The following is a 24,917-nucleotide window of genomic DNA, read 5'->3' as shown; positions in this document are numbered from 1 at the left end:
CGTCAGAGGAATCGATGTCCTTGAGATGATGCCGAATTGCAGGTAAGTCCGTTTCCAATTCGTCGTCACTGTTGTGTCCGTGTGTTAATAGAGACACTGAAGACAGGAGTTGGTTTCACAGGTGTTTACTGAACAATGTCTGGAGGGGAACTAACTGATACAACAGCCCGAGTGGCCATTACCGGCATTACAGTACACAGGGGGCTCTTAAAGGCACATACACTACAAGTATTTTAAAAGTAAACTGCTGGTGTTCCACTCCTTTAGGCAGGCTCCTACGTTGTAAAGGGCACGGAGGCGAGGCCACAGAGAGAGAGAGAGGCTTCTGAGAAGCTATCTTTTATACCCCATTTGGGGCCCGCCCAAATCCGGATGTACCTGGGCTAAACAAAAGGGATCCAAATTGTCCCCATTGTCTGTAATACATAGATACATAGAAGATAGGAGCAGGAGTAGGCCATTCGGCCCTTCGTGCCTGCTCCGCCATTTAATGAGATCATGGCTGATCCTTTAATTCAGTATCCCGTCCCCGCCTTCTCTCCGTAACCCTTAACCCCTTTTGCCCGTAGAAATATATCTAATTCCCTCTTAAATATATTTAATGAGCTGGCGTACACTGCCCTCTGTGGCAATGAGTTCCACAGGTTCACCACTCTCTGAGTGAAGAAATTCCCCCTCATCTCTGTCCTAAATGGTTTAGCCCTTATCCTTAAATTATGTCCTCTAGTTCTGTTTTCACCCGCCAAGGGAAACATTCCTTCTGCATCCAGTCTGTCTAGACCTGTCAGAATTTTATACACTTCTATGAGGTCCCCTCTCAATCTTCTAAACTCCAGTGTGTACATCCCTAAACTACATAGTCTCTCCTCATAGGTCATTCCCGCCATTCCTGGTATCAGCCTGGTGAATCGCCGCTGCACCCCCTCCATGGCAAGAACATCCTTCCTCAGATGAGGCGACCAAAACTGTACACAGTACTCGAGGTGTGGTCTCACCAGTGCCCTGTACAGCTGCAGCAAGGTATCCCTGTTCCTGTATTCTAACCCTTTTGCTATGAAGGCCAGCATACCGTTTGCCTTCTTGACCGCCTGTTGCACCTGCATGCTCGCCTTCAGTGACTGGTGTACAAGAACACCCAGGTCTCTCTGTACTTCCCCCTCTCCCAATCTATTGCCATTTAAATAATAATTTGCCCTCCCGTTCCTGCACCCAAGGTGGATAACTTCGCACTTGTCCACATTATAGTGCATCTGCCATTTATCCGCCCAATCGCCCAGTCTGTCCAAATCGCTCTGGAGCTTCCTGGTCTCTTCCTCTGAGCCCACCCCACCTCCTAGTTTAGTGTCGTCTGCAAATTTGGAAATGCTGCATCCGACTCCCTGATCCAGGTCATTAATGTAAATTGTGAACAGCTGGGGGCCCAGGACAGATCCCTGTGGTACCCCACTTGTTACTGCCTGCCATTCAGAAAATGAGCCGTTTATTCCAACTCTCTGTTTTCTATCTGACAGCCAGTTCCCTATCCACGCCAAAACTTTCCCCTTTATCCCATGAGCCTCAATTTTCCATGCTAATCTTTTATGTGGGACCTTATCGAAGGCCTTTTGGAAGTCCAGGTACACCACATCTACTGGCTCTCCCCCATCTATTCTACCAGTTACTCCCTCAAAAAATTCCAATAGATTAGTCAAGCACGATTTACCCTTTGTAAATCCATGTTGACTCTGTCCTATCCTGTCCCCATTTGCTAAGTGCTCCGCTATTTCATCCTTAATGATGGACTCCAGCATTTTGCCCACAACTGATGTAAGGCTTACAGGTCTGTAATTACCTGCTTTTTCCCTACCCCCCTTTTTGAATAGTGGGGTAATGTTAGCTACCCTCCAATCCATCGGCACTGTTCCCGAGTCTAATGAATTCTGAAAAATCATCCTTAGTGCATCCGCTATCTCTAGGGCCACCTCCTTCAGTACCCTAGGATGCATGTTATCAGGCCCTGGGGATTTGTCCACCTTCAATCCCTTTAGCTTCCTTAACACCATATCCTTAGAGATATTGATTTGCGTCAGTTCCTCCTTTGCCAATGTCCCTATTTTTCCCGATATCCCAGGGAGGTTTTTTGTGTCTTCCTTCGTAAAGACTGACCCAAAGTATGCATTTAGTTGATCTGCCATTTCCTTATTTCCCATTATATATTCCCCCGTATCTGACTGCAATGGACCAACTTTGGTTTTCACCAGTCTTTTCCTTTTGATATATTTATAAAAGCTTTTGGAGTTAGTTTTTATATTTTCCGCCAGCTTGTTTTCGTAAGCTATTTTGCCCCTCTTGATCATGCCCTTTGCCCTCCTTTGCTCTATCTTAAACTGTTCCCAATCTTCCGCTCTGGCGCTTTTTTTGGCTATTTTATACGCCCTATCTTTGGATTTTATGCTGTCTCTAATTTCCCCTGTTATCCACGGTTGAGTCACCTTTTTAGATTTCCTTTTATGCCAGATTGGTATAAACAATTTTTGCAATTTTGTCATTCTATCTTTAAATGTTTGCCATTGTTTATCTACCTCCAGTCCTCTCAGGAACGTTGTCCAATCAGACCTACTCAGTTCCCATCTCATGGCATCATAATTCCCCTTGTTTAAATTCAGGACCTTAGTCTCTGAGTCAATTTCTTCGCTCTCCATTTCGAGTGAGAAATCGATCATGTTATGATCGCTCTGACCCAAGGGTCCCCGTACAACAAGATTACTGATTAGTCCCTTCTCATTGCACAGTACCCAGTCCAATATAGCCTGTTCCCGAGTTGGTTCCTCGACATATTGATCCAGATAACCATCCCTTAAACACTCAAGGAATTCCTCCTCCTCATTATTTTTACTGATTAGGCTAGTCCAATCTATATGTAAGTTAAAGTCACCTATGATGACAGCTGTGCTCTTATTGCACGCTTCTCTAATTTCCCTCGTGATGCCCTCCCTAACCTCTATTTTACTATTTGGAGGCCTATATACCACTCCTATTAATGTTTTTCGCCCCTCGCTATTTCTTAGCTCCACCCATATAGATTCTGTATTAACTGAGTTAATATCCTTCCTTTCAATTGCATTTATCCCCTCTTTTACTAGCAATGCTACCCCTCCTCCCTTTCTTTTTTGTCGATCCTTCCTAAATACTGAATACCCCTGTATGTTAAGCTCCCAGCCCTGCTCACCCTGCAACCATGTTTCCGTAATCCCAATTAGATCATAATTATTAACCTCTATTTCCACAGCTAATTCATCTACCTTGTTCCTGATGCTTCTCGCATGGGTTTGGATGAATCACCCATTCGTTTAAACTGTTTTTTTTTCCAGTTTAAATGTGTCCTCATTGTCTGTGATGGGCTATGGATAAAGCTGCAGTTCAAATGTGTCCTCATTGTCTGTGATGGGCTTTTGAATAAAGCTGCCGTGGTTTGAAAAAAAGCATGTCTATTTCCTTGATTGCTTGAGTAGTGTAAACAAAAGTCATTGACCTTGTGGTCAGACTGAAACCGCAGTAATCCTTTGTGTAAACATTGTAGCAGTTTCTGTAAACACATCGATTATCTCTGCAGGGAGGGGAAACTCCCTGAACTGCCTTTGATTGGCAGTCTGGTCAGCCATCTTTGATCTTCACCTTTTTCACAGACACACACACAAGCTGCCTTTTCAATGTCTTTTGTCTTCTGCCATGCGGTCTGGCAGCCATTTTGATCCCTGGATTTTTAAAGGTATATTACCCAGGTATTCTTTAATCAAAATTCAATCTTCGGAACTGTAGGATATCTTGAAATTATTGCGAAATCCCTACAAGATGGGGATGTGATAATGTAGATAGAGAGAGAGGGATGGGTGAAGGCACAAGGTAAGTTGGTGTGAGTAAGGATGTGCAGGGGTAGGGTAGAGAAGGTAGAGTGATGGGGATGTGATGAGTGGCACAGCAGGATGAAGGTGAGTGTAGCTTTGTACTAACGTTTTGTGATCTACTGAGATCATTGAAAGGTTTGTGCCACTGCACCCAGGTCCTCCTGACCACATCCCTGCTTGTGCCCTCCTGTGCAATGTGCAACCAGGCTGTGTTGGTCTCCTGGGGAGGTGTCTTCTGCTCATCGGAAGGGAAGAGGACCTCCCTGTTTGTGGTGACATCCTCCATAAGCATATGGAGGGAGTCATGGGAGAACCTGGGTGCAGCCCCGCACCTCTGTGCAGTGAATGCCAGTGTTTGCAGCACCTCAATGCTGTAGAACACTGACAGCACAAATGTCAAAATAAAGTTGGCCATGGTCCCTTTAAGGAAGCCGGCTGATGACGCGTCATCAAATGACATCACCAGACCTGCTTCCTCTAATTGGACTGGCAAACGCGCTGAGTGGGCTTAACAAGCCCCATCAAGGGAAAATCATTTTGGACAGTGGGATGGAGCCAGCAGCGGGATCGGAACCCACCACCAACGTCGCCTGAGCCGGACCCGCCGAGGTCAGCAAAATCCCAGCCTAAGGTTTAAGAATTTTAGGAATACATGTCATCATCAAAAAGTATCAGTACTGAACAAGTCTCTGACATTAAATCAGGGTTCCACCAATACCAGTGGCAAATTTTAATATGCCAGCAATACAAAATATTGGTCAATATTCAGACTTAGCACAGACAGCGAACACTCCCCATCTACTCACCGGAAAATCCAGTCCAGCTGGTAGAGCTGAAGAGAATTCATCGACCTGAAACGTTAATTCTGTTTCTTTCTTTACAGATGCTGCCTGACCTGCTGAGTATTTCCAGCATTTTCTGCTTTTATTTCTGAAGAGAATTATTGGAAGCTGTCCAATTTTTAGAAGTATTTCTAAATGAAAGAGTTGTTGTTAAGCTAATACTTAGTAGAGAAAAATTGCTGGTGAATTTATTCTGGCAAGAACATTTTGCTTGCTAGCTGTTGTTGTATGAGATGCTGATGGTGTAAATCCCATTTTATTATTTCTTTTGCTATAGTTATGTGAAGTGCTTCAGTAGGTTTTCCTTAGACTGAGATTGTACTTCAGTTGTTATTAGAAATTGAGAAAGGTGGGGAGTAGCAATATTGATGAAAGACACAATTATAGCAGTGAAATGAAAGGATTTCAGTAAGGGTGATCGGGCAGTGGAAACACTATGGGTAGAGTTAAGGAACAGCAAAGGATTCAAGACTCTGGTAAGAGTTGTCTACAGATACCCTGACAGTAATGGTGGGTTGGGGGGAGGGCTGTGTGGGGAATCTATAAATATAGAGATCAGAGAATCATGGAGCAAAAACAAAGTGGTTATAATGGGAGATTTTGGGGGAGAAATTCAGTACCTTAGCGCCTCCCATTAGTGCCTCGGGGGGGGGCGCTAACGGAGTGCTACTGACTTTGCAACTGGGCGTGTCGATAGTATCGCCATCCACGAAATTTACGTGGAGGTTTTTAACCACTAGCGCCCAGAGATCGTGATGTCATTGCCATGTGCATCGCCACGGTAGTGCCCCAGACCCGAGCTTCAGTTTTGCCCCCTGCAGCATTGCCGGGGGACAACACTGACAGCTGCAGGAGGCGTTGTTCAGAGGTGCAAATAAAAGGGGTTGTTGGCGCGGGTAGGAGAAAAATTTTAACATTGCAAATGACTTTTTTCGATTCCTCCTGGGCCGCAATCGATCAGCCCGGCACTCTGCCCAGTTAGCTGGTCCCAATGAAGAGCCTGCAGAGATGGCTCTTCCCTTTAAGGGAGGGAAGGTGCCTGTAATGTTATCTTAATAACGTAATTACGAGTTTCCCAAGCAGTTGTAGTGGAGTGCCATTTATTCAGTCCTGACTCTGTCTCTTCTAGTACAGTACCTCAAGCATGGCCAAGATGGCGTCGGATCCCACCCCCGGATATGACATCAGCCGTCAACCAGCTGTCAATCAAACCCCGCTGTCTTTACGACAGCTACGGTTATCCGTACATCTTCCCCCTTCAATGAAGACATAACACAGTAACAACATAACATAACATAACACATAGAACACTTGTTAACATCATATAGAAACAGTCAGTGTAACTACACCGTTGAACTAATTGCATGTAGGTACAAACCTTACCCACACCCAGGAGTCCATTAACTGTTTACAGTCTTATCAATCCCTGTCTACAGGTCAAGTTTAACTACAGGCTTTCTGGTGCGCTGTGACCTGCGTGGCTGAACGGGTGTTTGCTGAACCACCCCAGTTGTATCCCTTAAGTTCATGTCTGTACCACACAGGTCCCTTGTCACATTATCACTACTGTGTCCTTCGTCACTTTGTGGCATTTCCCTCATCTCGTCTCTTTGTGGCATTTCCCTCATCTCGTCATCCTCTCCGTCCTCCTGAGGCTGAAAGGTCTCTGTGGTTTTCAGTAGGTGCCTCCTGTTTCTGCGAAACACATTGCCGTTCTCTGTCATGACACTGTATGACCTGGGGGTGACCTGTTGTAGAACGGTGGCTCTTTTAGGCCATGACTCAGGCCCTTCAATGCGAACTATATCTTTCTCCTGTAGAGGCACTCGTGTAGTGGCTGTGCGGTCATGAAGTGTTTTTTGTTTCTTTTGTAGTTTCCGAGCCTTGTCTGCCCACACCTCATCTCTGTGGTCAGGTGTGACATAACTGGGAAGTCGTGCACGGACTTTCCGACCCAGTAAGAGCTCAGCTGGAGACTTGCCACTTGCTAGCAGGCCTGCCCTGTACGACATCAGGGCCAGATATGGGTCAGTGTTGCTGTGTGCTGCTTTCTTTAATAGTCTTTTCACAATCTGTACCCCCTTCTCCGCTTTTCCATTAGCCTGAGGATAGAGCGGACTGGAGGTTACATGATTAAACTCATACTCTGAAGCAAATGACTGAAACTCATGACTGGCATAGGGAGGGCCATTATCAGAGACCAGGGTTAGAGGGATGCCCTGCCTGGCAAAGATTGAATTCAGGTGAGTTATCACAGCTCTTGATGTGGTACTGGACAAGAGAGCCATCTCCGGATAATTGGAATAATAATCAATAACTAACAAATAGTCTTTTCCTTCATAGTGAAATATATCAGTTCCGACCTTTTCCCAAGGTTGTGATGGGAGCTCTGTGGTAATGAGGGGCTCTTTTGTTTGCTTGTAGTGATACTCCTGACATGTAGCACACTCGCTGATCAACTGGTCAATATCAGAGTTCATGTTTGGCCAGTAGAGTGCCTCACGTGCTCTCCTTTTTGACTTTTCTGCACCCAGGTGCCCTTCATGTATCCTGTTTAGCATTTCTCGTCACATAGAGGTGGGCACTACTATCCTGTCCATTGACCACAGAGAGCTCAGACTGAATGTGATAATATTGTTTACATGACCCTTTCTTCCAGCCCTCTTGAAGATTTCTCATTACTTTACTCAGGACTGGGTCCTTTGATGTCTCTGTGACTATCACTGATAGTTGTTCCTGTGTGGTGGGCAATGCTGCGTAGACCATATCCACATGAAGAGCCACATCCTCTTCTGATTCACTGTTTTGTGTGGTGTGAGGCGCAGCCCTGGATAGTGTGTCTGCAATGAACATTTGTGTCCCTGGCACATATGTTAGCTCAAAATCGTAACGTTGAAGTCTCATCATTAGGCATTGTATCCGTGGTGACATGTCACACAGATTCTTCTTTGCGATCCCTAGCAGTGGCTTATGGCCCGTTTCTAGGATAACCTTGGGAAGACCATAGATGTAGGTATGAAACTTTTCACACCCAAATGCCAAGCCAAGGCACTCCTTCTCGATTTGCACGTACCAGCACTCTGTGGCCGTCATGGAGCGTGACGCATACGCCACTGGTCGCCATTCTCCTTCATCTTCCTGTAGAAGGACAGCCCCTAATCCATTCTTAGAGGCATCTGTGGACACTTTTGTCCTCTTTTAGGGCAGAAGAACTTCAGTAGGGGTTCACTTGCTAGAATGTGTAGCAGCCCCTTCCATTCTCTCTCATGTTCATGTCCCCATTGGAACCCTGTCTCTTGGTGCAGCAGTTTTCTCAGATGAACAGTTTTCACTGCTAGATTTGGAATGAATTTTCCTAGGTAGTTAACCATGCCAAGGGCCCGCTGAACCCCTTTCTTGTCCTTTGGTTTCTCCATGTCATGTATAGCCTTTACCTTTGACTTGTCTGGCTGAATCCCCTCTGTAGAGATCTTGTCTCCGAGGAATGTAATTTCATTGACACTGAACTGACATTTGTCTTTATTTAGTTTGAGTCCATACTGCTGTATTCTCTGAAATGTTTTCTCCAGTTTGGTGTCATGCCCCCCCTGAGTGGATCCCCATACTACCAGATCATCCACGTACACCTGCACTCCCTCCAGGCCCTCGATGATTTGCTCCATTGCTCTGTGAAAGATTTCTGGGGTGGAGCTAATACCAAAGGGCAGACGCTGGTAGGAGTATCGACCAAACGGGGTGTTAAAAGTGCACAGCTTAGCACTTTCTTCATCAAGTTTCAACTGCCAGAAACCATGCGAGGCGTCCATCTTGGAGAAGACTTTCGCTTCTGTCATTTCGCTGACTATTTCCTCTCTCTTTGGAATTTGGTAGTGCTCTCTTTTGATATTGGCGTTAAGGTCCTTGGGATCCATGCAGACACGCAATTTATCAGTTTTCTTTGAATTGACGCAGACCATGGAATTTACCCAGTCAGTCGGTTCCTCAATCTTCTTTATGACAGCTAGTCCCTCCATGCGGCCTAGCTCTTTCCTCAGTTTTTCACGGAGAGCCACTGGAACTCTCCTGGGTGTGTGAATCACAGGTTGTGCATCCTCTCTCAGTTTGATGGAGTATGTAAAGGGCAGTGCTCCGAAACCCTGAAATACATCTGCATATTTGTGTGCTATAGTCTCATGGGTCAGATTTGTACCAAGCCCAAATCCACACAGGCCTTATCCCCCAACAGTGACTCATGTCCTTCAGGCACTATAACAAAGGTCAAAGGGTGAATGTGATTTTTTACCTTAACATTCAGTCTACACATTCCTTTTGTTTCAATGCTTTGTCCATTGTATGCCTTCAAAGACACTGTCTTGTTCAGTATTTTAGGTTGCACTTTGAGATTCCGTGCATCACTCCAACTTATGAGGTTTGCCTTAACACCTGTATCTAGCTTAAAGGGAACAATGGTGCCATTTACCAGCAAGGGAGCTATCCAAACTTCAGTCTTTGGTCTCACAGAGTGCACTTCATTAGCATTTTTGCCGTGTTTTGACTCATTTTGCACCATTCCAACAAACAAAGTCTCTGCTCCTGTCTCTTCAGTCTCAATAGCATGCACTGTCTTTTTACCTTCAGTTTTCTCTTCCCAAAAACACATCTTGGCAAAGTGATTCCTGCCTTTACATTTTGCACAGTTCTTCCCATAAACAGGACACTGTCTGGCTACATGTTTATTACCACACCGTCTGCATTCGTAAGGCATCATCGTCTTGAACTCCGTGGGCCCTCTTGTGTCCCTTTTGTGTACCACATCCACCGGCAGGTTTTTCAGCCCCAGGGCGCTCCCGCCCACTGCTGTGCTGCTCCATTCGAAAGTTTTCGTGTGCATGGCTGAGAGTTCACTAGCATGACATATTTTCACTGCTGCATCCAAATTTAGGTTATTGTCTCTAAGCATTCTCTCCCTCACCTTCTTGTTGAGTATTCCAAAAACGACTTGATCGCGTATCATCGATTCCTTCAGGTCCCTAAAGTTGCATGTTTGTGCTTTTATTTTCAAGTCCGTCAAAAAAAATCAAGGGATTCTCCTTGCTTTTGCACGCGGGAGCGAAACACGAATCTCTCATACGTTTCATTCTTTTTTGGAGTGCAGTATTCGTCGAACCGTTCTATCACCTTGTCCAGATCATTTTTATCATCTTTGGCTGCAAACGTAAATGTATTAAACAGCTCGATTGCCTGCGAGCCAGCCACTGTTAGCAACAAAGCTACTTTACGTGTTCCAGAGCTAGTCGAAGCGTCAATCGCTGTGAGGTAGAGAAGAAAGCGTTGCTTGAAGACACGCCAATTTTCATCCACATTTCCTTCTAGTTGCAGGCTAGCCGGAGGTTTTATTCCTTCCATTGTTGTAGTATGTCCTTATCGTGAGTTCTATAAATCCTGGTACCATGTACTGTTATCTTAATAACGTAATTACGAGTCTCCCAAGCAGTTGTAGTGGAGTGCCATTTATTCAGTCCTGACTCTGTCTCTTCTAGTACAGTACCTCAAGCATGGCCAAGATGGCATCGGATCCCGCCCCCGGATATGACGTCAGCCGTCAACCAGCTGTCAATCAAACCCCGCTGTCTTTACGACAGCTACGGTTATCCGTACAGAGCCTTGGATCACGGCAGCGCTGCACGGGACATTGTGCAGCGCTGCACCACTACCGCCCCGCCTGTGTCCTTTAGAGCTCCAGGAAGTAAGTGGAGTGCAAACAGCCTGGCGCTAAGTTTCCCAGCTTTCAAAAGTTATTGCCCCAAACAGGGCGATACTGAATTTCTCTCCCTTTAAGTTTCACAGAGACTTGGGGAAGCAGAATAGCTCAAGTAGTAAAAGCAATGAATTTCTAAAATGAATTCAGGACAGTTCAGGAACAATGGCCTAAGAATATGATAAAGCTGCGCCCATTTTATAGGCATGAAATGGATGCCAAAGCATCCAATGTGGCGGGCGGTGTATTCAAATGTTCTTTGCCAGCGATCAGCCAGGGGGCGCCCAGCAGGCATCTGCAGCTTGTCAGTCTGATGTAAATGAGGCCTGTGGCCCAATATAGACTGGGCCTTGGGCCTACCCGTTCCGGCGCGGGATCGATCCCTGTGCCAGTTCACACCAACAGTCAATTTCTAGGCCAATATATTTAGAAATGACATGTGTATAGTCCATACTAGATTTAGTGATGAGTAGTCCCAATTATCTTCAGCTGCTTCATCAATGAGCTTCCCTCCATCATAAGGTCAGAAGTGGGACTATTTGCTGATGATTGCACAGTGTTCAGCTCCATTTGCAATTCCTCATATAATGAAGCAGTCCATGCCCACTAGACCTGGACAACATCCAGGCTTCGGCTGATAAGTGGCAGGTAACATTCATGCCATACAAGTGCCAGGCAATGACTATCTCCAACAAGAGAGAGTCCAATCATTTCCCCAAGACATTCAATGGCATCACCATTGCCGAACCCTCTGCCACCAACATGCTGGGGGTTGCCATTGACCAGAAAATCAGCTGGACCAGTCACATAAATATTGTGACTACTGGAGCAGGTCAGAAGCTAGGCATTCTGACTCCTGAAGCCTCTCCACCACCTACAAAGTACAAGTCAGGAGTGTGAGGGAATACTCTCCACCTGCCTGGAAGAGTGCAGCTCCAACAACACTCAAGAAGCTGTGTTTCTTCCAGGAAAAAGCAGTCCACTTGATTGGTACCCCATCCACCAGCTTAAACATCCACTCCCTCCACCACTGGCGCACTGTGGCTGCAGTGTGTACTACTTATAGGATGCACTGCAGTGATTTGCCAAAGCTTCTTCAACAGCACCTCCCAAACCCATGACCTCCACCACCTAGAAGGACAAGGGCTGCAGGTGCATGGAAGCAACATCACCTCTAGATTCCCTCCAAGCCACACACCATCTAGATTTGGACATATATTGCCATTCCTTCATAGTCACCAGGTAAAATTCTGTAACTGTTTCTAACCTTCTGTTGGTTATTTCCCTTTTTTCTACTTCTATTAACTTGTCTCTAATTAGTACAGCTACCCCACCCCACCTTCTCCCTTCCCTATCCTTTCTGATTATGTTGCAACCTGCAATATTTAGTTGCCAGTCCTGTTCTTTATGTAGCTATGTTTCAGTTATCCCTAATATATCTGGTTCCTTGCTACGGATTATTGCCTCCAGTTCCCCCATTTAGTTTGGATGCTATGTACATTGCTGTACAGGCAGTTTCATTCATCTTTAATAGGTGTTCCTTTTACTTTATTTTTAAAAGTTCTTTCATACTTCTGTATTTGTTCCCTGACCATTCATGTTACCCTTGTCCCTTATCGTGGACTGGCCTTTACTCGCATCTCCTATTTCTTTTATCTTCAGACTTATGTTATTTTCACCAGAGCCGCACCCCCCCTCCCCCCCTCCCCCCTCCCCCCCTCCCCCCCCCTCCCCCACCCTGTCTTAGTAGTTTAAAGTTCTATTGACAGCTCTATTTATCCTTTCTGCTAGGACACTGGTCCCACTACAGTTCAGGTGAAGCCTGTCCCAGCGGTACAGTTCCTTCCTGTCCCTGTACTGGTGCCAGTGTCCCATGAAATGGAACCCTTCTTTCCCACACCAGTCTTTCAGCCGTACATTCATCTTCCTGATCGGACTATCCCTATGCCAATTAGCATATGGCTCAGGTACTAATCCCATGATTACCACCCGTGAGATCCTGTTTTTTAATTTGGTTCCTAACCTCTGATATTCCCTTAGCAGGACCTTCTCCCTTTTCTTCTCTATGTCATTGGTCCCAACATGGACCACGAGAACTGGATCTTCCCCGTCCCTTTCCAAATTTCTCTCTAGTTGCTCCTAGATATCCTTTACCTTTACACCAGGTAGGCAACACACCCTGCTGGACTCTCGGTCGCTACAGCAGAGGACGATATCTATCCCCCTAATTATTGAACTCTGTATGACTACAACCTTCCTATTCTGCTCTTCCCCTTTTTGGACTGCCTCCTACTCCACAGTGCCATGGTTAGCATTCTGGCAGCCTGCACCCTTATCCTTACAGGTAGCAAGGACATTGTACCTGTTGGACAGGACCAGTGTCTGTGGCACCTCCTTCTCTATCTCCCCTTGGTTCCCCTTATCCTGCTGACTAACCGTCACACTCTCCCCTTCCTGCACTTGTGCTTTCCTCTGAGGTATAACTGTACTCTGCAAAAAACTATCCAAAATTCCTCCCCCTCCCTTAAATGTCGGAGTGTCTCCAACTCGCACTCCAGCTCAAAGACTCTGAGCCAGAGTCATTGACTGCAGATGTAGTAATCCGGGTCAGTCTCGCTGTTCACAAACTCCCACATACTACAGTCGCAACACACAACCTGCACTGCCATTTCTAATCTTTATTTATTTGTTAATTAGTAGTAATTTATACTTAGCATGAATAGAATCACTTGAGGTCTAGTATTAATTAGCTGATGGGTTCGTTTAATTTGAAATTAATTAATAATTAATTACGCTCCTCCCAGGCCTCACAAGGAAGCCTTCAGCTTCCCCAGCCCCGCCCTCCACCCTTCCCGATCACTGGCATCACCAGGCTCCCCTTCCCGATCTCAGCTTGGACCTTTCCTCTCCCCCTCCACCCCCAATCGCTGTATCAGCATTCCTCCTTCCCCCCACCTTTCAATTGCGACTTGAATTGCCACCCCCCCCAAATGACAGTCAAGGTCCGATCCTACGGGTCCCCGCCTGTGGCCTCCTGCTGCTAAATTTCTGCTCCCACCCACTGACCAGGCTGTCAATCAGGCGGCTATGGGGAAGGAGGCTCCACAGAATTATTTAAATGAGGCCCTGCCAATCCTCCATGTCCCCAGCCTTGCCGGATTCTTTACCAACTACTGGGCTCCGTTAATATCGGGGCAAGAGTGACTGAGCACTTGGACAAGTATGAGTTGATCAAAGAGAGTTAGCATGGATTTGTGAAGGGCAGATCATGGTGGACAGGGACGGTTCCATGAATGTTGTCTTTATGGACTTCCAGAAGGCACTTGATAAGGTCCCGCGCAATATTTTCAGCAAAATTGAAAGCACACAAAATTGGAGGTAAACTTGTGACATAGGTTGGTGTTTAGTTGGGAGGTAGGAGTCAGAGCGTAGTGATAAAGGATTCGTTCCCTGACTAGTGTTCCCCAGGGATCTGTACTGGGACCTCAGCTTTTCACCAATTACCAATTTCACCAAGGAATAGACAGTTGTATATCGAAGTTTGCAGATGACACTAAGTTTGGAGGCACAGGCCTAGAAATTCGGTTTTGGCGCAGCGAGGGCTTTAGCGCCGGAAGTTAGTGCCGGCGCTAAGTCCCCCTGCGCGCGCCAAAAATTCAGTAGCGCCGCGCCCAAACGGCTGCCGGCGCTACTGAGGGGTCTCAGCGCCTCAAAACTGGCGCCACGCGCCACATTGCGGCGCTATTCCGGCGCTGCGGCGCCCGCTGCGGTGCGGCAGGCTCGGGAAGTGCAGGCCTCCTCCTTCCATTAAGGAGGAGCTGCCTGCACCCGGCCGCGGCCCGCGATAATCTTTTTAAAAATGAGCCCGGCACCTCGGACAAGTGCCGGGCTTGCTTCTGTTCCGGGGGGGGGGGGGAAGTCCGGGGAGGGAGCTGCGGCCAGGCGGCCGGCGGGAAAGCGGCCGGCCGCCGCGGGGCCTTTAATGCACCGGCGCAAAGTTCTGTAAGGCACCTCTGCCAGAACGTTGCTTGCGGCTGCCACGGGCGAGGCGGCCGCAACTCAATTTCCGAGTTCGGGCGGGTTACCATGGCAACCGGGACGCTGCGCACACCGATGACGTCATCGGTGCCGGCGCAGCGCTACCGGCCTAATGCCGATTTAGGGCCCCTGTCAATTTCTAAACTGGCCATAACTTCGGCGCTAGGCCCTCTAGCGCCTCAAAAGCGGCGCTAAGGCCAGTGAATTTCTAGACCACAGTGTGTTGTGTAGATGGGAGTAGAAAGTTACAAAGAAAACAAAAAACTGAGTGAGTGAGCAAAACTATGGCAGAGGGAGTTCAATGTGGGGAAGTGTGAGGTCATCCACTTTGGATCCAAGAAAGACAAATTGGAATGTTTTCTTAATGCTGAGAGATTGGAACTGTGGTGGAGCAAAGGGAATTGGTTGTCCATGTAAACAAAGAACTAAAAGCTAGTGTAGAGGTTCAAAAAGCAATCACAGGCTAATGAAATAAAAACAGAAAATGCTGGAAACACTCAGCAGGTCAGGCAGTTACTGTGGAGCGAGAAACAGAGTTAAGGGCCTCGAGATTTACAGGATGGCGGGAAGGGAGTGGGAACAACTGTCAGCCACCAGGAAACCTGGAAACACGGGAAAGGTGGAGGTTCTGTAACGGCAGGACCTCATTTGAATTTTTGTACACATTTTCCCGCATGGCTGCTGACCCGATGAAGAGGGTGGCTGGCTGCCGTGTGGGAAAACCTGATGTTCAAGGACACAGCCGAGGACTGGAGAGGATAGAGGGATGGAGGGAGAGATCACTGGGGATGGGGGTGGGGGGCGGATCGCGGAGGGGGGAGGAGAGATCACGGGGAGGTGGTCGCAGCCTCATTAACATATTGTAATTACTGACACACCCTGGTTAAACCGGAAGTAGATGCGTTCACGGTGGGTTGAGGTCGAGTTCCCCTTTTAAAGAATTTAACACCCCCCTCCCCCCCCAGCCCCCCTCATGCCCCTCTTCTGCCCACCCTGGGTGGTTAAAATTCCCCCAATGTTTCAGGTCGATGACCTTCCATCAGGACTGCAAGAAGTTAGAGATTTAACAGTTTGTAAGAAAGTGCAGAGCCAGGGAAAAAAGGGTGGTGGGGGAGAGGTAAGGTCAAAGGGCAAGGTTTGATGGGCTCTCCACCCTATTACAGACCTGTCCCATTGTTCTTTCTTTTTCTTTGAGTTTTTTTTATGGGATATGGGTGTTGCTGGCAAAGCCAGCATTTATTGCCCGTCCCTAAATGCCCTTGAGAAGGTGGTGGTGAGCCACCTTCTTGAACCGCTGCAGTCCGTGTGGTGAAGGTACTCCCACAGCACTGTTAGGGAGGGAGTTCCAGGATTTTGACCCAGTGACGATGAAGGATCGGCGATATACTTCTAAGTTAGGGTGGTGTGTGACTTGGAGGGGAACTTGGAGGTGGTGGTGTTCCCATGCGCCTACTGCCCTTGTCCTTCTAGGTGGAAGAGGTCGCGGGCTTGGGAGGTGCTGCCGAAGAAGTCTTGGCGAGTTGCTGCAGTGTATCTTGTAGATGGTACACACTGCAGCCACGGTGCGCTGGTGGTGGAGGGAGTGAATGTTTAAGGTGGTGGATGGGGTGCCAATCAAGCGGGCTGCTTTGTCCTGGATGGTGTTGAGCTTCTTGAGTGTTGTTGGAGCTGCACTCACCTAGGCAAGTGGTGAGTATTCCATCACACTCCTTACTTGTGCCTTGTAGATGGTGGAAAGTCTTTGGGGAGTCAGGAGCTGAGACACTCACCGCAGAATATCTAGCCTCTCACCTGCTCTTGTTGCCACAGTATTTATGTGGCTGGTCCAGTTAAGTTTCTGGTCAATGGTGAACCCCAGAATGTTGATGGTGAGGGATTCGGTGATGGTAATGCCATTGAATGTCAAGGGGCGGTGTTTAGACTCTCGCTTGTTGGAGATAGTCATTGCCTGGCACTTCTGTGGCGCGAATGTTACCTGCCACTTATCAGCCCAAGTCTGAACGTCATCCAGGTCTTGTTGCATGCGGGCATGGACTACTTCATTATCTGAGGAGTTGTGAATGGCACTGAACACTGTGCAGTCATCAGCGAACATCCCCATTTCTGACCTTATGTTGGATGAAGCAGCTGAAGATGGTTGGGCCTAGGACACTGCCCTGAGGAAGTCCTGCAGCAATGTCCTGGGGCTGTGATGATTGACCTTCAATCACCACAACCATCTTCCTTTGGGCTAGGTATGACTCCAGCCAGTGGAGAGTTTTCCCCCCGATTCCCATTTACTTCAGTTTTACTAGGGCTCCTTCATGCCACACTCAGTCAAATGCTACCTTGATGTTAAGGGCAGTCACTCTCACCTCACCTCTGGAATTCAGCTCCTTTGTCCATGTTTGGACCAAGGCTGTAATGAGGTCGGCAGCAGAGTGGTCTTGGCGGAACCCAAACTGAGCATCAGTGAGCAGGTTATTGGTGAGTAAGTGCTGCTTGATAGCACTGTCGATGACACCTTCCATCACTTTGCTGATGATTGCGAGTAGCCTTGGGAGGCGGTGGCATCGTGGTTATGTCACTAGATTAGTAAGCCAGAGGCTTAGTCAAATGCTCTGAGAATATGGGTTCAAATCCCACCATGGCAGCTGATGGAATTTAAATTCAATTCAATTTAATTCTGGAATTAAATGTTAGTCTTAGTAATGGTGACCATGATACCATTGTCAATTGTTGCAAAAACCCATCTGGTTCACTAATGTTCTTTAGGGAAGGAAATCTGCTGTTCTTACCTGGTCTAGCCTACATGTGACTCCAGATCCACAGCAATGTGGTTGACTCTTAATGGCCTAGCAAGCCACTCAGTTGTAAGCAACTACTACAAAAAACAATACTGCAGCGGTTCAAGAAGGCAGCTCACCACCATCTTCTCAAGGGCAATTAGGGATGGGCACTAAATGCAGGCCTAGCCAGCGACGCCCACATCCCATCAATGAATTAAAAGAAAGACTGATGGGGTGGTAATTGGCTTTGTCCTGCTTTTTGTGGACAGGACATACCTGGGCAGTTTTCCACATTGTCGGATAGATGCCAGTGTTGTAGCTGTACTGGAAAAGCTTGGCTAGAGGCGCGGCTCGTTCTGGAGCACAAGTCTTCAGCACGATACCCCTCCCCCTTTTCCCCTGGATCTGCACTTGCTTAAAATCTGTTATATCTCTAACTTCTTCCAGTTCTGGTGAAAGGTCATCGTCCTGAAACGTCTGTTTCTCTCTCTGTACTGGCCGTGCGAGACGTGCTCCTATCTAGTTATCCAGCAAGTTAAACACTCTATTCAAAATAATTCTTCTGAAGCCGTTTGCTGTTTTGAAGCTTTACTTGAACAGATTTGTGAAAAGATATTGCGCTTGGCCTAACATATGAAATCAGATTACATTGGATTGTAAATGGAACCTCTCATGGCAGATTCTCCATTACTCAAGTCAGGTTCTTCCTAGCAAAACTGCTTCCTGGGGTCAACAGGAAGAAAGGAACAAAGGTCAAATGACCTCACACAGGAAGAAAGATCAGATGACCTTTCCAGCATACAAACTGTTAACACAATAACCTGCTATCTGCACACATAAAATGTTCATTGGTCCAGAACACTCTCTATAGATGCTGCCTGACCAGCTAAGAGTTTGAAATAAAAACAGAAAATGCTGCAGATTTCCAGCATCCACAGTGTTTTGCTTTGTTTTAAGGCTAATGGAATGTTAGCCTTTATCTCGAGAGGGCTGGAATTCAAAGGGAGGAAATTATGTTTCAGTTGTATAGAGCCTTGGTCAGACCCCATCTGAAGTACTGCATTCAGTTCTGGGCACAGCATCTCAGGAAGGGTATAATGGCCTAAGGGAGTCCACAGCGCAGATTCACCAGAATAATACCAGTGCTTAAAATGTTACATTATGAGGACAGGTTGCATTAACTTGGATTGTATTCCTTTGAGTTTAGAAGATTGAGGGGTGATCTAATTGAGGTGTTTAAAATGATAGAAGGATTTGATAAGGTAGATAGAGAGAAACTATTTCCTCTGGTGGGGAAATCCAGAACAAAGGGGTCTAAATTAGAGCCAAGACAATTAGGAGTGCCATCAGGAAGCACCTTTTCACACAATGGATTGTAGAAATCTGGAACGCTGTCCCCCAAAAGGGATGCTGGGCCAATAGAAAATTACAAGGTTGTAATCAATTGATTTTTCTTGGGTAAGGGTATCAAGGAAATGGAACAAAGGCGGGTAAATGGAGTTGAGGTGCAGATCAGCCATGATCTAATTGAATGGTGGAACAGGCGCGAGGGGCTGAATGGCCTACTCCTGTTCCTATGTTCCCGCTAGCCATAAAGTAGGAGTGCTTCAGTACATGGGAAAGTTCAGACAACCAAAAGTGTAAGGGAACCTGTCTCTATCGAGTCTCAGTGTGTAAAGATCCTGTCATCAGCTTTCCGGTGGTACACATCTGAGATCAATTTCAGACTGCATGATTTTCAGACAGGCTCCAAGCAGTGCTGGAAGATAAATCTAGTCTGTTTCCTCAGACCCAGTTCCATTATCCCTCTACGTATAAGGCAGAGCATCTGAAATCCAAGAACAAGTATCAAACAATAACAGAAAACGCTGGAAACACTCAGCAGGTCAGGCAGCATCGTGGAGAGAGAAACAGCGTTAATGTTTCAGGTCGATGACCCTTCGTCATTGACCTGAAATGTTAACTCTGTTTCTCTCTCCACGATACTGCCTGACCTGCTGAGTGCTTCCAGCATTTTCTGTTGTTTCAGATTTCCAGCATCCGCAGTATTTTGTTATTGAACAAGTATCAAACATTCCATTGAAGTGTGACAACCCAATTAGGCAATTTGACATCAGGCGCAAGAAAACTTTTTAAGAAAGAAAGAACTTGCATTTATATAGAGCCTTTTTATGACCTCAGGATGTCCCAAAGCACTTTACAGCCAATGAAGCACTTTTAGGGCTCGCATTTCCAAGCCCTGTGGAGGCGGGTTTGGAGGTGGGAGTGGGGGGAAAATTGCAGAATCGGGGGGCATGAACCCTTCCCGCCCCCAACCCACCTCCATGCCCGTTTCCCAGGAGGCGGGTACCCGACCTGTGCTGGGAGCCGCCTCCCCGAGGCGGGAAGGGGATTAGTGCCAATTAACTGCCTGTTAACAGGTAGTTAACAGGCAGTTTTTGGCTTAATCCCTATTTTTAGCCCTGAAGTGTGGGCTGCCTGATGGCTCCAAACCATGCCAAGTTAGCGAGGCGGACTGTCGGGCTGAAGGGCTTGGAGGGTTCGAGATGTCCGGTGTTCAGGTGAATGATGGGTGCATGACTGCAGAGGTAAGTGTGTTTGGTGTGTGTAAAGTGTTTAAATAAGTTTTACTTACCTTTACTTACTAACACAGGCTTCCTTCCTTCAGGTCTCGGGAGTCCCTCATCTCACCGGCACAGAAAGCAGAATGGCCGCGAGCTGTCAAAAGCTGCAGCATTCAGCTTTCTATTCTGGAGAGATTTCTAACTGAGTCTGTGGAGAAGGACTCAAGTTAGAAGTCAGATTGTCAGTGTTTGACAGCTTCACAGAGCTGTCAAACGCTGATATTTCATCTGTCAAAAGCTCTTGACAGATGAAATGTCAATCCCTGACATCACCTGTAACCGGGTGTCCCTTAATTGGTCTGCTGAGCCCGCTGGGTGGACTCAACAAGGTCAATCAAGGGAAAATCTCATGGGTTGGCCACAAATCGATGGAGGCGGGACTACAACCCAAAAAGTGGGAGTTCCGCCTCCATCACGTCCCCATTGACAAAATCCAGCCCTTAGAGTCTAGTCACTGTTGTAATGTAGGGAAACATGGCAGCCAGTTTGCAAAAAGCAAGATCCCACAAGGTGTTAAACTGAGGCCCTGCCTATCTGTTCAGGTGGATATGAAAGAGACCATGGCTTTATCTGAAGAGCAGAGGGTAGATTTACATCTTTACTACCTGGACATTAGGCATTGGCTGAGTGAAGTACAGAGAGGAAAATCTAGCGCAGAGAATTTGAACAAAGGAAAATCAGATGGGTTCTGTAGCAAGTGTGTTATCCTACCCACCACTTTTCCCACCCACCCAGATGGTAAAGATTAAAGTCTACCCACAGGTGTCCTGGCTAACATTCCTCCCTCAACCACCAACAACTGATTAACTGGTCATTTGTTCATTTGCTGTTTGCGAGACATTGCTGTGTGCAAATTGGCTGCTGCGTTTGCCTACATAACAACAGTGACTGCACTTCAGAAAGTAAACTGTTGATTGTAAAGCGCCTTGTGATGTCTCGAGGGTGCAGTAAGGTACTGGAGGGAGGGGGATGTTAGGTGTATAAGGCAAATCCCGGATGGTTCTTTGATGAAGGAGAGAAGAGGGAGAGGCGAAAGGTGAAGTACTATTGCAGTTGTTGTGCATCAAAGAATAAAGAAAGACTTGCATTTATATAGTGCCTTTCACAACCTTTACAGTGAATGAAGTATTTTTAAAGTACAGTCACTGTTGTAATGTAGGAAATGCGGCAGCCAATATGCGCACAGGAAGATCCCACAAACAGCAATGATATAAATGACCAGATAATCTGTTTTTTTAGTGATGTTGGTTGAGGGTTAATATATTGGCCAGGACACCGGGAGAACTCCCCTGCTCTTCTTTGAAATAGTGCCATGGGATTTTTACATCCAACCGAGCTTAACGTCTCATCCGAAAGGCAGCACCTCCAACAGTGCAGTACTCCCTCAGTGCTGCACTGAAGTGCCAGCCTCGATTATACGCTCAAGTCTAGCAATTGGGGCTTGAACTCATGACCTTCTGACTCAGAGGTGAGAGTGCTACCACTGAGTTGAGCCTGACATGTTTGTTCTAATGTTCACAAGTGTGTTTAGAGCTTTTTGCAGAGTAAGTGGAAGCCTCTGATATCTGGTGCTCACAAGTTGAAATGACACAATCGTAGGAGCTATTGATTGTAGCACTATTTGTTTTAATTCAACCTCCAGTTGTTGGGCTCAGTCCCCTCTCTCATTCAATTTGGCCCCCAGCACCTCTGTCTCCTCAATTAACCTGCCAACAAACATGAATGTGTTACCAATAAGAGAGAAAGCAAAAGTACATTAAAGTTAATGAGAATTAGGAACGTAGGAACAGAAGTAGGCCATTCAACTCCTTGAGCCTGTTAGATCATGGCTGATCTGTACTTCAACTCCATTTACCCACCTTCACCCCATATCCCTTGACACCCTTACCCAAAAAAATCTATCAATCTCAGTGATGAAAATTCCAATTGTACAGCATCCACAGCCTTTTGGAGCAGCGAGTTCCAGATTTCCACTACCCTTTGTGTGAAAAAGAGCTTCCCGATTTCACTCCTGAAAGGCTTAGCTCTAATTTTAAGATTTATTCCCCATTTGGATATTTTATTTGACTTTTGAAAAGTGTCCTGCTCATGAAACTAATTTTTTAGACTATGTTTAGATTACAGCTATAAAGCTGAAGTTTCGTCCATGATCTTACCCAAAAATTGAGTGAGCTTGCGGTGGAAACATTAGGAAAATGGGGTGAAGGATGAGGCCTACCGATGTCTCAATTTCTCTCCCCCTGCCCCCGCTGTGACAGTCTGCCACATGCAAAATGCCAGAGGGGCGTAGAGCCCTGCTCCTGTCCCAGTTCCCTCCTGTCCACGCTATTTACTACCCCTCCCCAGGACCGCCTGATGGAAGGTGGTAGGTAGCAGGTCTATGGTAATAGTGATAAATTGGCCTTGATTTTTGTCAACAGAAAGGACCTAGTAGAGGCTTCCTCCCATCCAGCTTGGCCCTCAGCACTCAAAGGCTGAACCTCCTTCCTCCTTTGGGCCTCTTTTGCCCCTTTAAGGTTCCTCTCCACTACTTCAGTTTCTGTAGCCCAGCACCATCAGATTTCCCTCCGAGGTACTGGCAGGCTGCCACCGTGTATAGTAATTGACCCCCCCCCCTCCCGACACAGGAAACTGGGTTGCATTTGGGGTGGAGCTCAGTATGAACTCCTCTGTCTACTGGCAGTAAGGGTCCAGTGTAAAATGAGTTGGGCAGTCTCAAACCAGTTCTTAATAGGCAAAATCCAAATGGCATTAATTGGCAATCTCAGCCAGAACTGTCAAAGGACGATTGGAGTGGGAAATTGAAAGATGATCACATTGGTGTAGTAGTGGGTGCTCTCCTGAGGGTCTAAGGCATGTTGTTGGGGCAGAGTAGAGGGAGCTTTACACTGCATTTGGTGGGCTATTCCTATCCTGTTTGTGTTCGATGCAGATACTGGGATTAATACAAGTATCAATTCAATAGTGCGATTAACACAAGTATATTTTCTGCAGTTAAATGGAAGAACCAGAGGATAACATGGTCCAAGTTCGCAAATCCCACAAAGTTGAACAAATGGTGTCAAAGTGGCTTCGCCTTACTCGAGATCATTCACAGAGGTGAGATCTATATTTGTTTATTAAAATCTGATTGCTTTCTTGTAGGTTGTTTGCTAAAATGGATGTAGTTATACGGTTAGGTTTCCTTGTCCAGCCCATCACCCATTAAGTTGACATGTATGAACAATCACTCTGTTTCCAGCGTTTCCTACATACACATTACGGTTTACAGAGTGGGTACATTGTTCACATCTGTAGAGGAATTCATTCACCTTTTATATAGCGGGCCTGATAATGCGGAGGCGGGTTCTGAGCGGGGCGGGGGGGGGGGGGAGGTGGGGGGATGTGGGGGGTGGTGGGAGGTGGTGGGGGGGGGGGTGATAGCAATGCATGAAACCAGAAAGATATTTCAGCGCATCAGAATGTCCAATTTCAACATGGATACCTAATGATCATTTTACTTTCGGGTTTTGCTCTCCATTCTGTGTCAGCGGGCGTGATGTGCACCTGTAAGACATGATCGCAACTCGACTGTTTAAAAGGCCAATTCAAAGATGGAATTTGGAGGAGTTGGGGGGTGTAAGAAAGAGATGGCAAATTTATAAGATATGTTCAAAGGTTGCACCCTGCTTTAACGATGCCTCACTTGATGTACTGCTGGGTGCAGTAAGGAGCAGGAAGGAAATAATCTTCCCCAGCAACAGGAAGAAGATACCTGTTGCTGTCAGGCATGGTTAGAGCTGGCTGAGGAGGTCAGCAGCAGGTGTATTGTGCCCCGTACCTGGATCCAGCGCAGGAAGCAGTTTAATGACATAACCAAGTCAGGAAAGATGGGTACAGTTGCAGATTCACCAACATCCTGTAGTGCACACCCCCTCTCACTTTGTCTTGTCAAGCCTACTCCATCACATCACTCCTCATGCTCAACCACACCCTCACCACCACCTTTGACGCCCTAGTCCCTATTAAAATAATTACTCTCTCTCACCCTGGCCGTTCCCCCTGGCACGGCCCTCATGTCCGCTCCCTTAAGTCCAAAGGACACAGACTTGAATGGATATGACAGACAACTGGTTTAGCCATTCATCGCCAGATCTGGCTGGACCACATAAAGCACTATAGGGCCCTGTTCTTGTCTGCCAAAACTGCTCACTATTCCAGAATCATTCTGGAATGCAAAGATAACCCCCAGCTTCTTTTCTCTACTACAAACCGTCTTCTTAAAACCCTCTCTCCCATCTCCTCCACCCTCACCTCCAACAACAAGTGCAAGGAGCTCATGGACTTCTTTACCTCTAAGACTGAGACCGTCCGATCAGCTGCCTCTGCCACTTCCCTTCCTTCGCCTAGCCCACCGGGCCAAACTGCCTCTAAGGTTCCTCCATGCTCTAGCCCTGAATTCGCATCTTTCTCCAGTTTCTCTCCGATCTCCCGTCATGCCCTCTCTGAGCTCATCTTGTCCATGAGACCCACTTCCTGCTCCCTTGACCCTATTCCCACCAAACTGCTAGCCACCCAACTTCCTTTTCTGGGTCCCATGTTCGCTCATATTGTTAACGGTTCTCTCTCCTCAGGTACTGCCCCCCTCTTTAAATCTACCGTCATCACCCCCTCCTCAAAAAAACAACCCGTGACCCCGTCCTTGCAAACTACCGCCCCATCTCCAACTTCCTTTTTCTCTCCAAAGTCCTGGAATGTGTTGTCGCCTCCCAAATCCGTGCTCATCTTTCCCGGAACTCGATGTGTGAATCTCTCCAATCAGGTTCCCACCCTTGCCACAGTACCGAAATGGCTCTTATCAAAGTCGCAAATGAAAACCTATGTGACTGTGACAAACGTAAGCTATCCCTCCTTGTCCTTCTCGACTTGTCTGCAGCCTTTGACACGGTTGACCATACCATCCTCCACCAACGCCTCTCCACCGTTGTCCAGCTGGGTGGGACTGCACTCGCCTGGTTCCATTCTTATCTATCTAATTGTAGCCA

At 46.9% G+C, this 24,917-nt stretch overlaps 1 protein-coding gene across 7 annotated transcripts in view; it reads left to right on the top strand.

Moving 5' to 3' along the window:
* The window catches only part of frmpd1a (FERM and PDZ domain containing 1a), a 294,153-nt gene that overhangs the window by 51,271 nt on the left and 217,965 nt on the right, over positions 1 to 24,917 (top strand). For all 7 annotated transcript variants that reach the window (XM_085983574.1, XM_085983599.1, XM_085983605.1 and 4 more), the window contains exon 2: positions 22,888 to 22,992. In XM_085983574.1, the coding sequence (XP_085839700.1) occupies positions 22,892 to 22,992 (101 nt within the window). In that variant the 5' untranslated portion in view covers positions 22,888 to 22,891. The remainder of the gene's footprint in view (positions 1 to 22,887; positions 22,993 to 24,917) is intronic.

The sequence above is a fragment of the Somniosus microcephalus genome, chromosome 1, assembly GCF_052327205.1.
Source record: "Somniosus microcephalus isolate GS21.2 chromosome 1, FLI_Smic_1.0, whole genome shotgun sequence".
In the NCBI taxonomy this organism is placed as follows: domain Eukaryota; kingdom Metazoa; phylum Chordata; class Chondrichthyes; order Squaliformes; family Somniosidae; genus Somniosus; species Somniosus microcephalus.
Note: the sequence above shows the minus strand (reverse complement) of the source record. Positions and strands in the feature narration are given on the sequence as shown.